This window comes from Brachyistius frenatus, unplaced genomic scaffold (genome assembly GCF_029030835.1).
Source record: "Brachyistius frenatus isolate BFR_SWC_R1_liver_20210118 unplaced genomic scaffold, ASM2903083v1 Contig_8, whole genome shotgun sequence".
NCBI classification, from domain to species: Eukaryota; Metazoa; Chordata; class Actinopteri; family Embiotocidae; genus Brachyistius; species Brachyistius frenatus.
In genome coordinates this window covers 3,855,308-3,871,379 of record NW_027210607.1, presented here as the reverse complement: position 1 = coordinate 3,871,379, position 16,072 = coordinate 3,855,308, and the positions used below count along the sequence as shown (strand labels likewise).

Below are 16,072 nucleotides of genomic sequence, written 5' to 3'. Positions count from 1 at the left end.
AATTGCCCAAACTGATTTGCACTTTCACAAAAGCTTGTAGAGACTCTTTGTAGCCGGAGCGGAGCAGACGCTCGCAGCCCCTGGAAAATAAAGCCAGTGCAGTGCATGTCAACCCGAGAAACAAACGCAGAGCTGAGGACGACAAATTACATGCTGCAGCATTTTCTCTGTCTCGTTCTTCCTGTTTTTAAATTGGCCTAAACTCTGGTGTCCTGACGCCACATCAGCAGACCTCACTTTGCGCTTTATATCCAAATTATTCAGCAAAATAAGAAGAAAGAGCATCTTCCTTAAAGCTTAATTCGAGCCTGCTCTAATCAAAAGCCTTTACTTTTACTGCGCGCAACATATTGATAAAACTTTATTGACAAAATATTGACAATTACATACTTCTTGGAAGTATACTTTGTGTTAAAATTGTAGCAAACTTAACACAAACACAAAAAGTATTTACATTCCGTAAAAGAGGGTTTAACAGAAACATTAACTTTTATCATTTCTGTACATGGAATACGCTCAGTGCTTGAAGTTTTTTTGTTGTTGTTTTTTTTTTTCTTCTTTTTCTCTGTCGATTCTTGCGTTTAAGTCCTTCGGAGCAACTTTCACTGGAGGGCCAAGTCCTGACAGGAGGCTGCGTGGGGGCCACAGCGACACATTGGTAAAGCTTTAGGTTAAAGGAATGTCCTGATACCTTCCCTTTCAGTACTGTATCTGTGGTCTGATTCACTTTTTAGAAAGATTTCTTTTTTTTTGTTCATCGAAATTTACTTTTTGTTGAATTTTCCTAAAAAAAAACAATAAAAAAAAACACTATAACGCAGCACCGCTACTTCATATGTTTTCACAATCACTTTTACACGAGAATCATGAATTAAAGACTGCACACTTTGTAAAAAGGAATAAGCACGACATCTCTCAGTTTGAAAATAGAGTTAAAAACAAAATCGATTCTTTTTTCCCCCCGTTGGTTTGAGAAAATTTGTCAAATTAAAACAACTACCAGGGAAAAACTCTACCATGCAGTTCAAGTTTACAAAAGCAGTTTGGTGTTTTGGTATCTTGAGTGGAAACGGTTTGTTTTTTTTTCTTTAAAAAAAAAAAAAATAAAATAAAAAACTTCTGAAGTGCAAACGTCCAAAATGAATTGGAGAAAAATATAATTAGGTGGTGGCAGATGGGGGAGGGGGGGGTGTAGTGGTGGTGGTTGGTGCGTGGAAAGGTTCAGGTAGGTGGACTGAGACACTGTCAGTCACATTTTCCCGGGTCATTTGTATTGACTGACCCACATGGTGACAGCAGTGCCAGTCGGGTTTCTCTCACCCTCAGCTGCCGATCTCCGGAGATCTGAAATGTGACATTGGCTTTGTACCGTCTCACTGTCTCTACACGGCTTCCTTTATCCACGTCCTCCTTCATTCAGACGCTTATAGTGTCATTTTTTTTAATTTTTTTTTTAATCGTCCGAAGTGACATCAATTTCCTCTGGGCTCGACTGTTTAGTCGCCATTCTCCACCGGTTTATGTGATGCGATCCTTTTTTCTTCTGCTGAGACTCCGAGCCCTCCTCCTCCAACTTCTGTCGCTTGAACTTCGTCCTCCGGTTCTGAAACCACACTTTTACCTGCAGAGGAGGAGGGAGGGGAGGGGAGGGGGGGAAAAGACAGAAAAGAAAAGAAAAGGAAAGAAAAGAAAAGGTATCAGTATCACGAGATAAACCGCGATTGGTCCGTGCGTAAAACCACGCATAATAAAGGGATAGCAGGGCGAAACACAAGCAGGATATAAAAAGGTAAAGTGTGACCTGCGCTCCAGAAAATAACCAGCAGAATAAACCTCAAGATCATTTATCATTTCAGGGCAGCATTAATTACTGGCCTTAAAACAACCAAATCTTGACGTTAGAATAATTATTACAATTAATAATAATAATTTAAAGCAAAAAGAGCGACTTCAGCCTTTAAAAGTTCAGTCACCTGGGTTTTTAATAACACAAAGCTACCAATAATCATCCAGTACATCACACATTCAACCCTAAAAATAAAAATGCCAATAAAATAAATACAAGAAGCTGCAATAACTAAACTATAATATTTTTTCAATGAGGCTCATAAACATCTGATGTCTGCAGAAACTTTAACGCCTCATCTAAAGTAGGTCAGAACATTTTTTTCCACAATATGAGGATTTCTGTCAGCAAGTAAATGTTAAAAAAATAAAGACACTTCTATCTCTCAGGAGTATTTACATTTTCACCCACTCCTCTAAATCGATTGGTCAATAATGGGTGCCGTGGGCAATTAACAACCTCTTAATCGATAAATTATATGTTCCTGCTTTGTCACTCCGCAGCCCTTTTGGCTCTTAAACGCCAACTGAGGTGCATTTAATAAGCCTTCAGTGGGCTAATTGAAATAGGTGATGGTTCATTTCTCCCTTCAGCTCCTCCAAAGGCCCCGCCGTCCAAAGGAGACACAGCGGACAAAAGACAGCGACTGATGGGCTCAAACAGCATCTTAAATATGGCAGGGGGAATTCAGTGAACCCGCCTCGCTCTTTGTATCGTCTATCCCATAAAATGGTTAACTGGTTAATTTGCCCTCCATTTTGAAAGGCAACAATCTCCCCCCCAAAACAAAGTAATTCAACCCCTCCTAAAATGAGGTTAGGCCTATACAATGCCGGTGGATCTGATCCAGCAGAAAAGCCCCCCGTCTTCGATTGACAACATGCATTTATGGACCCCCGTTTGCAGAAACAATTTGGCGGCTGAGTATTTAAAATGATTGTTTTACAAATGACACCGCTCTGCTTTAGTCTCGTGCGCCAACATGCAGTCGTTTTCCAGCGGCCTGATTTTAAAATGCTCCATGACGCGCCGCGTTAGAGAAAACACAAATATCACATATAGTCCACTACATCCGCCATGACGTCACAAAGGTATTCTTTAAAATGACAATTTAAACGACCATAAGGTGCAAACACGGATGTGCTAATAGCCAAAACATGCCACAATACACCGAGGGGCAGCATTCAAATAAAAACCACAATAAGCGCGTTGTTGCCGCGTCCAGGTGACATCGACAGACAAGACGTAAAGTTTGAAGCTGAGTAAAATGCCGTGTTTCTTACCTGAGTTTCTGTGAGGCTAAGGCTATGGGCGAGCTGTTTTCTTTCTGCTCCCACCACGTAATGGTTTTTCTCAAACGCGTGTTCGAGCCGCAGGAGTTGCGAAGGTGAAAAAGCTGTCCGGATTCTTTTGGGCTTTCTGGCCAGCGCGTTGTGCAAAAGGAAGCTCTCTGGACTCGTTTCATTACCTGGAAACGAGCAGAAAACGAGGGTATTTAGTGACTTTAAAAAAAAAAATTATTATTATTATTTTTTTTAATCAGATATTAACATTTCCATAACAAAACAACAGGCCTGAGCACAGCTATGGAACAATAGTCTCCTGAGGACAGGGCTGGAAATATATTGGAACAGTGTGTGCGAAGAGGCTTGGACATTAGACAATAAAAGATCATTTATCAGAAACGTGTGTGTTTTAAATTAGTGCTGATTGTAGAGTTTCTTCATCTAATATTTGTCAGCTCCTCCACATGAAGCACAGAAGGAAACCAAACAAAGCAGAGGTGGCTATAATCCTGGGCTTAATTAAATTAGCTCAAAAACAGCCCTTGTGAAGGAAATCTAAATAAACATCAGGCAAAAACCATCTTAGAAATTAATTAGGAATAAATTGCAATAAAATATGAGAATGTTGTTTTCACTTGTCAGAAAAAAAAAGCCAATAAATAGACGTGTATATACAAAAACGTAAGCAACCGAAAACTATAAAGTAATAAATAACACGTCTGGCAGGCAAAAGTTAATTTATTTAATACAAATACAATTGACTCTAATTTTGCCTCATGTCATCCTTAGAAAATTAGCAACTGCTTTATCAAATAACCATCGAAAATATTTATTTTTCCCGTTAAAAAAAAAAACAACCAAAATGTCTGTTTGCAGTTAAATGTGACATGAGTCTGGAATAAACCGCAGAACAGCGAGGTGCATTCGTTTCGTTTTTAGGCAGAGTATAGATCACATGCTATATATAACCTGCAGACTTACTGTGTACAAACATGTCACAATTTCTACTGGTCTTTTTTTTTTTTTTTTGTACCCCTGAACAGATACTCCGACGGCTTCAGAAAGCCAAACAACAATTATTTCTTCACTCGGGATTATTCCTCTTTCTTCTAAATTGAAGACTTTTACTACAAAGTCTTTATCGAGCAAAATGATCTTTTAAATAAGTGTCTGTTTTGCCCTTGGAGGTGATGGGCTTTAAAACTGTTCTGCTACAGATTTTTTAATTCCATCTACATCCTGCTCTCTGTACTGATGGAGACCAAAAAAAAAAAAAAAAAAAAAAAAAAAAAAGGGGGGAGCCACACCACAGCCGCTCGGCGCTTTCGTGCCCTAAAACTGAGCCAAACGAAACATTTGGATAACTTACCTTGAAATCTGTGACCCAAGTACCTATATCTGTGTAATAACCAGGGGTAGAAAGTTGAAGGGTCCCTTTGCTGGCTGGCAAAAAGCGGGTGCGGACTGTGTGAGGATGAAAGCGGGTGAGCGGCCAAAGCGTGCGGCGGTGCCACCGAATGCACCGGGACGGCGGAGTTTTGCGGATGAGAGACCGCCTCGGCAAACACCAAGTCCGGGTTTGAGTAGACGCCCCTGCCGCCAGAGTGAAAGCCGTTCAGAAATGGGTTCATCTGGCCGGAGTTTGCATAGCTGAGAGCCGCTGGCCTGATGGGCTCCTCGGAGCGGGACGCCGGTATAGGATTATCCTTCGCCACTAAAGACTCTATAGTAAAACACCTCTTGGGTGTAGGTTGAAACATGGTCTGATAGTCCAGATTCCCCAGTTTAAGTTAAAGTTGTCGTAGGCGCTCTTGCTTAAAAAATACTCCACACCCAAGAAAGGGGGAAAGTTTCTGTGCAGTAAATAAGTTGGGAAAAGGCGGCAGCGTCGAGAAAGCCCAAATAAAAAGTGTTCGGCTACTCCCAGACTAATCCATGGATGTGATCGTTTTCCTCGCCGGGTTCGTGCGGGCAGATTTGTTAGTTCATGAGCCTAATTAGCGCTGCAGCCCCATAAACAGCTTCCTCTGAAGGCTGTAATGGCATGGTGATTGGTCGCTGCCGCTGCTGCTCGCCTTAAGGTGGAGAAGGGGAAGACGCTTAAAAAGTGCGTCAATGGGAAGCAGGGGCGCGGAGAGGCGGACTCGAACGCGCAACACAGAACGGATTCGTCCAGAGAGGAGCCCCCCGCACGCACGCACGCACGCACGGGCGCGCACACACACACCTCGCATCCACAAAACTCGCGCGCACATATCTCCAGGATATTTAACACATTCATCTGGACCAGTAGAAAAGCTCAAGGTAGCCTGCTTATTTGCATTTAAGGCCTACGACAGGTTCAAACGGATTTTTTTTTTTTTTTTTTAGAGTGGGGGTGTGTGGAGTGTTACTACTAGCAAGTGATTATTTTAATTATGCACAACAATGTTGTGCAAACATCAACTCAGCTCTATTAAAGTCTATTTTGCAGGCTGTGCGCGCGGATATTATTGAGCGGCAGTTTAATTGCGCTATCAGTCGGACTTCATTTATTTCGGTTTTGGTTTTCTAGCTGGATATTCGTTGAGAAATAGTCCCTGTTTCTGTTCCTGCTTGTTCTCAATTTTCTCGAGATCCTATTAGGATAAGTTCCAAATTGAAGACAGTCCGTTTTTATTTGTGCTGGAGGAGCGGAGACACAAACAGCCTTTCACATTTAGAGCATTTTTTTTTAAATTATGATTTGTTTTATTTGTTGAAGTGTGCGGGCTGCGGCGGGCAGAGAGTCTTCAACATTCAATCACAGAGTGTCAGAGGTAGTGAGAGATGCTCAGGTGTGTTGTCCTACCTGTGTGAGGAGCGGCTGGCAGCCCTCTGCGCGTGGAGTCAGAGACCGAGGGCTGCAGCCGTGCGTGGCCGCGCACCGGGGGCCTGCACGGAGGCAGAAAACACACTCACAGCGCGCGCAGGGTTTTTTTTTTTAATCGTCGTCATGAAGGCTGCTGAGAAATTAATTGATGCAGCCTTGTTGGAAAATGATTGTAATAAATGACTATACAGTTATTTTTGTAATTATTTTTAATTTTAATTTTGGTCGTTTGATGGAATTGTTTATATAAAGAGATTATAATCTCGTGTTTTAGGGAAATTTATAATTAAATTCATCTAGCCTGGTCCTAAATGCTCAGAATAATGATTACAATTGTTATTATTATTATGAAGGGAGGTCTCTGTGTGAAAAAAATAAAATTAAAAATACTAGAAAAACACTAAGAAGGCCTCTCAAAGCTGTCACAGCTCCAGTATATGTGCACAGACCCGCGCGCGCGGACACACACACTCGCTGAGCCTTTTATTTTGAAATGTGACCTAATAAGTATCAGTCTATGTTTCAACTGTGAGGCCCAATATTATTATTATTATTATTATTATCATTATAGTACATCGTTGCTACAAAGCGGGCCCATGAGGGACAACCAATTTCAAAATCCATGTGTAATGGGATAAAAAAAAAAAAGTTGAACATGGTTGCAGTTTATTTTTATTTTACAAACTCCAGCAGCGTGTTTCTGTCTCTGTCTCTGTATTTCCATCCAATCTGATCACTGGCTGCATGTTTATATGTTCCTGACTTTTATTCATCCAGTTAACTGCTGATCGTGGACATGAACCATCACACTTTCCCATGGGGCGCGTGTCTGACCTCTCCGCGGTACTTTAGCGACCTCTGGTGGCTGCAAAAAGATAACCAGGGTCCAGAGGTCTCTACACTCAACCACAGATGTTCACTGATGTCCCGTAAGTTAGGCCAGCTGATTTAGAGAGCGGTCTCATTAAAATGTGTTTTGGATGAAGACTCCTGTATGGGGTGTTTTAGCTTCACTGTGCAGACTAATGTTTGACATTAGAGACGATTTCAGATTCATCTCAACTAGTTTGGAAGCAGATCCCGTTTCCGTGGGCAACATTACACGGGTGTGATGTGGAAACCTGAGTTGCTCACACATCGAGTGGTCTTTCAGTGATGTAGAAGACATATTGTGTCTAGAAGTTTAACTTTAGAGATAAAAACTATCGGTAGATTTATTCTGAAATTTTAAAGCGGAAGGGGTCACAGATGTTGTAAGAATTTCTGACCAAGTCATTGAACTTTTTTAATTTAACAGGGCACGAGTTTAATAATAGGATGTATCTATACACCGGCTTTTCTCCAAATTCCTCTAAAATGCTCTTATAGATGATGTTTCCAGGTAGATGTTGGTAGAATAAGACATTCTTCCATCTTAATGTGGCCTTTAAAACTTTTAATGATTTCCCATTTGAGACAAGGTGATCTTGTAACCGGTGAGAACACATCTTTATTAATAAAGGCTTTATCTGTACACATGCAACCTAGTTTGATTGCAGCAAGATAGAAGCACACACTGGATTATCAGGCGAGACCATTTGAACACTCGGAGCATGCACGTCAAAATGTAAATTCAGATATTTGTTGAACAGGTTAAGAAGCTTCTCAGATTAGATGAAGAGTAGAACGACAGATTCAGAGTCACTGCTGTTACAGGAGCTGTAGATCCGTGCCGTAATATAACTGGTATGCAAAGTGTAATTGCTTAAAAGAGGCAGTTGGTGATACACAGAGTTTGCATTGCCCGTTGGTACAATGGTTTTCATTTGAGTCACTTCATGGCGTCGGGTACAAACACTCCTAACCACTGGGGGTAGTCATGTCCAGATCAGTTGATGGGTTAATGGTGTTTTTAGGATGTGAGGGACTTCTGGTTTAAAAAGGAGTCTAAATAAAGATCAAATAAAAGAAATCTGGAGGAAACTATTCTACAAATATTCAAATACAAAGGAATAACACATGAGTATCAGAAGCTTGCAGCCTTTAATTTAACGCTGTGGTCAGCTGGCTGATGGGTTATTGAATATTATTGTTTTCGTAGAGCGGGCGGGAGAAGCTGCTCAGCGGCGAACAGTGGTCCAGCCATCATCATCCGTCTCGTTCTTGGTGCGACGAGGGTTTTCTTTATCGGAGCGCCAGGCCTTCTCTCCGTCAGCTTCCCGCTCCTTCTCCCTCTCTCCGGGACGCTCCCTGTCCTGCTCCTCCCGCTTCTCTTCACCTCCACGACGCCAGGAGCCGCCGCCGCCGCCACCGCCTGGGAAACCAAGAAGCTCATTACGACGAGTCCAACCAAGAGCGGGTGGATTTTTCAGATTGAACTATACTTCCTGCATTTGTACATTTGTCTGAACTGGTAGCTATCGCTTTAAGACACCTTTTGTAGCAGTGGTTAAACAGGTGAACAGTGACCTCTGCTGGTTGAAAACATCTCCTCCACATACAAATCCAGAGGCTGTTTGGATGTTTTAATCATACTGTTACTGATCTGACAGTAAATCAGACAAATCTGAAGCTTGAACGTAGTTCAAATATTGTGGCTTTAAGAATGAAGTACTTTAACAGCTTTGTCACATCTTTAAGGCAGACTGATGTATCTGAACCGTGCTCTGCTTACCTTCTTCATTCTCTCTGGGTGGGGGTCTCTGTTCACGATCATCTCGGCGGTCTCTATCACGCCGTTCAACACGGTCAGCTTCTTCTTTGCGAGAATCCCTCCAGCCGCTTCCTTCCTCTGTGCCGCCTCTCCTCCAGTTATTCTCCTCTCTGTGTAGACACGGACATCATTTAATGCAACTGTAGCAACTCTATAACGGCTGCATTATTAGAAGTATTAAATCAGGCCTCCTGCTGTTGGTCTGTTAGACCCCACCTCTGTGGACGACGGTCTCCGAAGCGTTCGCCTGATCGTTCCTCTCCTTCGCCCTCCTCGTCTTCTTCATCTCGGTCGCCACCACGAGGAGGTCCCCAGCTATCCTCTCGGGCCTTCTCCCGCTCACGCCAGCCACCTACAACACAAGCACGATGTCATCATCCCGGTGGACGTTACGTCTCCACACCGAGCTGCTGCCCGTCTGTTGAATAAATCACTTTGCAGATACTCCGTCAGACATCTGTCACTTACGAGCAGCTGAAAGGCTTCAGACTTACCGGGTCTGCCCAGAGGCTTCCAGGGTTTGCCGTCATCCCCACGACGGGGCCCGTCGTCCATGCCTCTCCTTCCACCTCTCTCATCATCTCCTCCTCTTCTGGGGCCCCAGTCATCATCAGCTCCACGCCTGGGAGCCCTGGAGTCATCCATGCCTCTGCGAGGACCCCTGTCGTCATCAAAGGCGCGTCTCGGACCGCGGTCTTCGTCAAAGCCACGTCTCGGGCCGAGGTCGTCGTCTCCGCCTCTCCTCGGACCGCGGTCATCGTCAAACCCTCTGCGGGGACCACGGTCTTCATCCAGCCCTCTGCGCAGAGGACGGTCCTCATCACCGCCACGACGCAGACCTCGTTCGTCATCAAAGCCCCGACGAGGTCCTCGGTCATCTCCGCCCCTGCGAGGACCTTCTCCTCGCCTGACAGACGCCTCTCTGTCCTCTTGGTCCTCCTCTTTTCCCTCCTGTCTCCAATCCCTGGACGGTGCAGAGGCACTGCTGGAGAAGACAATCAAAGTTTAATGACGGGGAGAAAAAAAAAGCAGGATTAAGTTCAAAGTTACCAACACACACCTGTCAGGCACGGGACGACGCCACTCTGACTCGCCTCCCTCGGTGCGCTTCCTCCACCCTCCTCCTCCTCCTCCCTCCTCTTTCTCCCCCCAGTCCTGCTGTCGCAAAACATATTGATCATGAGACATTGTGACATCACCTCAGGGTGACTCGGAGGACTGTGGACCGCATGTCTCAACACATCAACACACTGTAACGTCAAAGCAATTTGAACAAACATCCACGACTCTGCGATCATTGAACTTTTGTAACAATATATTTGGGCTCTCTTCCATCAAATGTCGACCAACAATTGTTTTTTTTTTTAAACTGACTGTTAGACTCAACACGTCGTCTCTGACCATCGTAACGCTCATCGGTACCTTGGCCTTCTCCTCCGGCGGGCCCCTCTTCTCCTCCTCACGACGCTGTTCTCGCTCCTCGATCTCCTGCTGACGAGCACGCTGCTTCCTCTCCTGCTCCTCCAGCTTGCGCAGGCGCTCCTGGTACTCCCTCTCCTCCTCCTCTCGCTGCTCCTGTTCCACGCGCTCGCGCTCTTCACGCTCTGTGACAGAAGCAGAAAAGATGTGGCAATCAGAAAATAGTGCCAACAATTAAAATGGTTCCTAAACTTTCCTTTGACACCGAGATGCCGACGTCCCTCAAAATAACCACTTTAACGACTCGTGTCGTGACTTCCTGGTTAGTACTGGTTGGATCACATGTTCTACTGGTCTTTAGTGTCAATAAATGAATTACCTTTCTTGAGCTGCTCCTCGTGGATACGCTGTGCATCCTCCTCCTTCTGGCGGTAGAAATTGTTATGCCTGTCCTCTTTGCGCTGCTTCTTCCTCTCCTCCAGACGCGTCTTCCTCTCCTCTACCAAGCGGTCCTGGAATGTTTTCAGTTTTTCCTTGAAGAAAGAAAAGTGAAATTGAACCCACTGCTGCAGTCACACCAGCAGGCAGCTGAAGATGATGGACGGACTGAAAAGGTCTCACCTCATAAATGAAGCTACGGGCGGCGGTTATTTTGGACAGGAAGTTGTCTTTGTCCTCCACCATCCTGGACATGCGCTGCTTGTGCTCCAGAGCCTTCTCCCGTTCAACTTTCATGTTACTGATCTACAAGAACAAAAGAGCACATTCTTACTTTCTAGAAACTCAGCTCTGTGTATGATGTCCTTGATCTGTCTTTCCACATACCCTGTCCTCTTCCTGGAGCTCCCATAGTTCCATGTCCTTGATGCGCTGCTCCTCATAAGCTTGTTTGATGAGAGGAATCTCCTCGAGGCGTTTTGCCCTCTCAAAGTAGTCAATCTGGAGAGAATTAAAAATGAGTGACCAGTCCACATCTATTTATTGCCAATTTAGCCGATCTGTAGATCCGTCACCTTCTTCTCTTGGTTCTTCAGACGCTCCTGAAGCTCCCTCTTCTCTTTCTCCAGCTGCTCCACCTGTTTAGCCATGATGAAGTCTGGATCCAGTTCCTCCAAGTCCTGAACCAAACACATTTGTTATTCTCACCTTACAAACTGTGTTCAATATCGAGTTGAACCCAATCAAGTTGATTTGTTGCTACATTTTACCTCGATGTCAATATCCTTGAAGGCCTTGGCTCCAAGTTCAGTCTTCTTGATCTGCTCCAAACGCTCGCGGACCGTCTTCTTCTTGATCTGCTCGTGCTCCTGCATGATGCGCTCCTTTTCCCTCTCTTTGGCCTCCTGCCGCAGACGCTCCTCCTCCGCCTTGCGGACCTTCTGCATTTCTGCTTCCCGCTGCTCGAGCTCCTCCTTCTCGCGCTGAATGTTCAGGCTCTCCAGGCGCTCCTTACGCTCTTCAATGGTCTGTCTGCGAGCCAGGATGCGCTGGTGATCCTTGCGGGCGTTCTTCAGATAGGCGGCGATGGCCAGCTGGTTCTGCTCCTCACGCTCGGTCTGCGAGAGGACAAAAACATCAGAGGTGAAGAATAAAGAAGGGTATTGTACCAAAAGAGACTAACCGTCAATCAAATTTGAATACCACATGAAGACACACTCGTGTATATTATTGATCAGGTGGCTCTGTGTCTCTACCCACCAGGATGGAGGGAGGCTTGATGACCTGGATGGCTTTAGCCAAAGAAGCAGACATGGCAGTCAGCTGGTTTCTTATCTGCGCTGATGGCATGTTCTGCAGGAAAGGTCCAACAGGAGAGTCCTCTTTGGTCGAGTAGTTGAGGTCAGAGCCAAAGCTCAGAGTTCTAGAGCTGTGGTCTATTCGGACCTACGAGACAAAGTCAAACGTTGGATAGGCAACATTTCCATCAGCGTTACTGGAATAACAGTTTTGTTGGACAATCGATAGCGTTTGAGTTTCTAAACTCAAAACCTTGGGACTGATTTTGATCGTACCTGCAGATCACAGTGCCGCGCAGCATCCACAATGGAGCGCTCCAGCTGGAAGGCGTCCACAAATGGAACCAGGGAGGCCAGACGGCTGAACTCGATGCTTTGATAGATCTGTGCAACCTAATATAGAGGACGCAGAGTAATGAGAGCAATTACAACCAACACAGGGTACAAGTGATTTTGGAAAAGATAAACAAGACGACCAGAATTACCTGTTGCAGGAGCCGGAGGATGGTGTTGCTCTGCAGGTGTGGGACATACTGCTGAAGATCAGCCTCCTTCTCCGCCTGATCTCTCACCCAGTTCAACACCTGGGAGGAGAGCAAGTGTGTCATCATAAGTCAGGATGAGAATTAACTAATGTACTTCATTATATAAATATACTGTTAACTGCAATTGAAAAAAAAAACACCAACGATCGGATGACACTTGTTCCGTAAGATCAAACTTTTTTTTGCCAGGTGGTGCTGGATGGTTTGTTTACCTTGGCCACTCTCGCGCTCAGCTTCAGAGGATGAAAGTCCACCTCAAGCCAGTTGTAAAGTTCTTTCACATCAGGTACGACATACTGCAGCAAGTTAAATCTCACCTGAAACCCAAAACATTAAAATACACATTTGTAAAAACATGTTTCAGCATCAAGAGGTGGATTTTTCTTAAAAGGGCAAAAATGTATAAATACAACACTTTCTGGTACTTATTACTAAAAAGGATTCAGGAGAACTGTTGAAACATAAAACACGGCTGCTTTGTTGTGCACATAATGTACCATGTCGTTGATGAGACTCTGGCGGGTTGGTGGGGACTGCAAGCCCAGGAGGGTGGCCAGCCTTCGGTGTTTCTCCACAATGATGCCGTCCATGTCGAGCAGCCGAGCGATGTCAGTGCGCTCAGGGGTGATGGGAATAGACAGTGTGGCCAGGAGGACTCTGGTGGACATCCTGCAGATCAAAAGGACGAGTTAGTAACTACCGGGCTAAAACCTCACTGTACTTTCCTACAAAGAATGAAGTGAGGTATCTTACCGCTGCATCTCGTCCTGGGTCAGATTCTTGCGCATCTCCCTGGACAAGTGGTAGAGCCGGTGGAGGGTGCAGGAATGGAAGAGAGCATTTCCAGATTTCCAGAACACAGTGGACACCTTGTTGTAGTAGTTTGCCATCAGCTGGGGTTTCGGAGGCTTCTTGGAAAGACCAAACAGTCCGTGGATGTCCTCAACAGCCTTGAACGCTTCCTGGGAGGAAAAACAAAAACGGCATCAGTAACTGTATGATCTTTACCTTGATGATAAACTGGGACATTACAGGACTATATCTATACTAAACAGTATAGTGTGTTGCTATGGCCGTTGTAGAGATTTAGAGAGAGTTGGGTAGACAAACCTGCCACAGCTCCATGCTGATGGCGCTGTCCAGCTGCACCAGCCGTGTCTCCAGGTGCATGGACTGGCTCTCAGGGTTGTTCAGATTGATGGCGGTGCTCTGGTTGTGGTGGCGCTGGATCTGACCCAGATGCATTCGCAGGTTGTCACACAGTTTACGAAATTCTGCTTTGCGGGTGTACTGAAGACAGAACTTGAATGCTGCAGAAAATAAGACCAAATATTACTTGGAGAATTTAAGATATCACTTAGACCCTGTTGTTTACTGCAAAACGTGTTTCCCAGTCAAAAGAAATGTAAAACAGTGTTATCCACTTTGGCCAATTAAACACTTTGTGCTGACTAAACCTGAAAGACTCGCCAAGGAAACGCTTCATGGGCTGGCAACATGAGGGCGACAAACATCCCATAATGCTCCACTGAGTTACACTGATGCTCTCTCCATTCCAAAAGAGGATCTGATGTAATTACCGAACAATCGAGGCCTCTGGTGCACAAAGACTCAATCTCATTTAAACCCAATTTCCAGAAAAGAAAAATGTGTCCAATGGAATACGCTGTATGGTAATTATCATTAAGTAATATATGTATAACAGATATCCACAAATAAAATATCAAACCGTTTGTTCGTGTTAACTTTCATGCAGCCAGGAGAAGTACATGTCTTTTATAACAGATAACAAAAAGTATTTGATCAGGTCTTCGATGCGAGTCCCGACCTTGCTGGGCGATGTCATGGTACAGGCGCTCCACCTTGGAGTTGTTCCTCAGCAGGTCCAGGCACTGGCGGTAGGACTCCCACAGGAACTTCACCCAGGGAGTGAGCAGCAGGCGGTCGGTACGATCCTGAGTGTCCTCTCCACTCACAGCACTCAGGAGCACGCTGACATCACAACAAGAGTCACATTAAATGAACCGCGAACCGCAACAATCATCAAAAACATCCAGCGTGGTGAATAACAACACGGATGAAGTCACTTCGCTTCATTTCTGTAGGACAGACGAGAGCGGCCTCACCTCTCTGGGGTCTGGATGTTGTCCAGGTCCTCGATGTCCAGGACCATCTGCTGGGACTCCCCCTTGGCGGTCTCGGTCTTTTCCTCCGCCAGCTTCAGGTAAGCCCTGACCACATCCTCCAGGGATTTGATATTCACCTGAAAGCAAAAGACAGATTTACACGTGGACCCTGCGGGGTAAACAAGACCCGGATGTGCTCAAACGTCCCAGATGTCTCCGGACTCACCTGCTGGCAGATGTTCTTGTACTGGTACAGACCCTCCTTGGCCAGGTGGCTCTTGCGCAGGTCCACGCAGAGCTCCAGGTACTTGAGCATGATGGGCTCGTGGATCTTCTGCCATGTTCGGTGTTTCTTGCTCTTGATGACATCGTACAAAACATCCAAGGCTGGCTGCTTCTTGCCAACCTCGAGAAACTCTGTATGAACCCATCACAACAACAATAATAATAATAATTATTATTTAAAAAAATCAACGGTAATCACAGAGATGTCCGACAACACGCGCCCGGCTTCGTTGGACCTTCCCGGCCAACACCGGTGCTCCGGGGACGTTAGCCGGTGAACAGCAGCTAGCGGGCCGCGGTTCGTAACCCGACGAGGACGCCACGCGCGTCAACGTGTCCCCAACGGCCATTTAACCGCCTCTAAACGTCTCTAAAGTGTCTCGTTCACCGGTCGGGGACAAACATGGCGTTACAACCGACTTCAAGGCAACACGTCACTCAACGAGGACGACGCGTCGTTCCCCGCCATTCGGGCTCCTGCTAGCGGCTAGCCCGGCGAGCTAAACGAGGCCTCCTCCTCCACCTCCTCCTCCTCCTCCACCACCACCTCCTCCGGAGGTAAACGTGTCTCCCGTCGCCCGGTGAACGCGAACTCGTGTTTCTACTCACCGTTCGCTCGTTTCAGAGCGTTTTCGGGCCGCTGGAAGTAGGCCGGCATGTTGGAGGCGGTCGGGTGAAGCTCACAGCTGACTTGACTTGAGAAAGTTTCTGCTCGAGCTCACCAGTCCATCCGAGCCACGCGCTCAACCCGCTGCGACGGTGCTGGCGGAGAAAGGAAGAGCCTCGTGAGCGGCCTGGCGAGGGTTGCCATGTGCGCCACGTGTTTATCCCCCTACAGCAGAGCGGAAGGGTGGAGACGGACGAACCCAAATCGAGTTAAGTCGGTTCGGTATTTACTTTATTAATCCCCGAGGGGGGATTTTATTTTATTTTATTTCACCACAGCAGCATACAGGAAGCAATAAAATAATAATAGAATAATAAAAAGCAATAAAATAGCAGTTAAACAAATATTAAATATTAAATACACAGTATATACAGTACAGTATATATATCTATATATAGTATATACAAACAACCAAGAAACACAGACAACAGTGTTATTGTTATCTACGTTCATTTATCCACATTTAGGGCTTAAGTGTAGTGTTTTTATTTATTTATTATTAATACAAATCTAAATATAGTATGTGTATAAAAGCTTAACATTGTATAATACAGCATTTGTGAACGCTATTTTCTAAACATATAAAAAAGTGGAAGTCACTAAGTTACATGAGTTAATG

The 16,072-nt window shown here is 45.2% G+C and overlaps 2 protein-coding genes across 4 annotated transcripts; both read right to left on the bottom strand.

Annotated features, from left to right (window-relative positions):
- Window positions 1–550: 550 nt before the first annotated feature.
- emx2 (empty spiracles homeobox 2) lies at window positions 551–5,194 on the bottom strand. Its single transcript, XM_069689938.1, has 3 exons — window positions 4,502–5,194; window positions 3,130–3,314; window positions 551–1,621 (listed from the first exon to the last, which is right to left on the bottom strand). The coding sequence occupies exons 1-3, from the start codon at window positions 4,890–4,892 to the stop codon at window positions 1,454–1,456; spliced, it is 744 nt and encodes a 247-aa protein (XP_069546039.1). The 5' UTR covers window positions 4,893–5,194; the 3' UTR covers window positions 551–1,453.
- A 2,250-nt stretch (window positions 5,195–7,444) lies between these two features.
- eif3s10 (eukaryotic translation initiation factor 3, subunit 10 (theta)) lies at window positions 7,445–15,557 on the bottom strand. Of its 3 annotated transcripts, none has more exons than XM_069689934.1 (22): window positions 15,396–15,557; window positions 14,728–14,918; window positions 14,502–14,638; window positions 14,204–14,367; window positions 13,486–13,685; window positions 13,129–13,337; window positions 12,873–13,044; window positions 12,588–12,692; window positions 12,316–12,414; window positions 12,107–12,223; window positions 11,793–11,978; window positions 11,303–11,650; window positions 11,108–11,212; window positions 10,920–11,033; window positions 10,716–10,838; window positions 10,474–10,627; window positions 10,098–10,279; window positions 9,736–9,833; window positions 9,170–9,660; window positions 8,892–9,027; window positions 8,637–8,785; window positions 7,445–8,276 (listed from the first exon to the last, which is right to left on the bottom strand). In XM_069689934.1, the coding sequence occupies exons 1-22, from the start codon at window positions 15,442–15,444 to the stop codon at window positions 8,083–8,085; spliced, it is 3,723 nt and encodes a 1,240-aa protein (XP_069546035.1). In that variant the 5' UTR covers window positions 15,445–15,557; the 3' UTR covers window positions 7,445–8,082. The 3 variants fall into 3 exon arrangements, with proteins under 3 accessions (XP_069546035.1, XP_069546036.1, XP_069546038.1); XM_069689935.1 differs by having other exon boundaries at window positions 9,170–9,657; XM_069689937.1 differs by having other exon boundaries at window positions 9,736–9,830.
- Window positions 15,558–16,072: the final 515 nt, after the last annotated feature.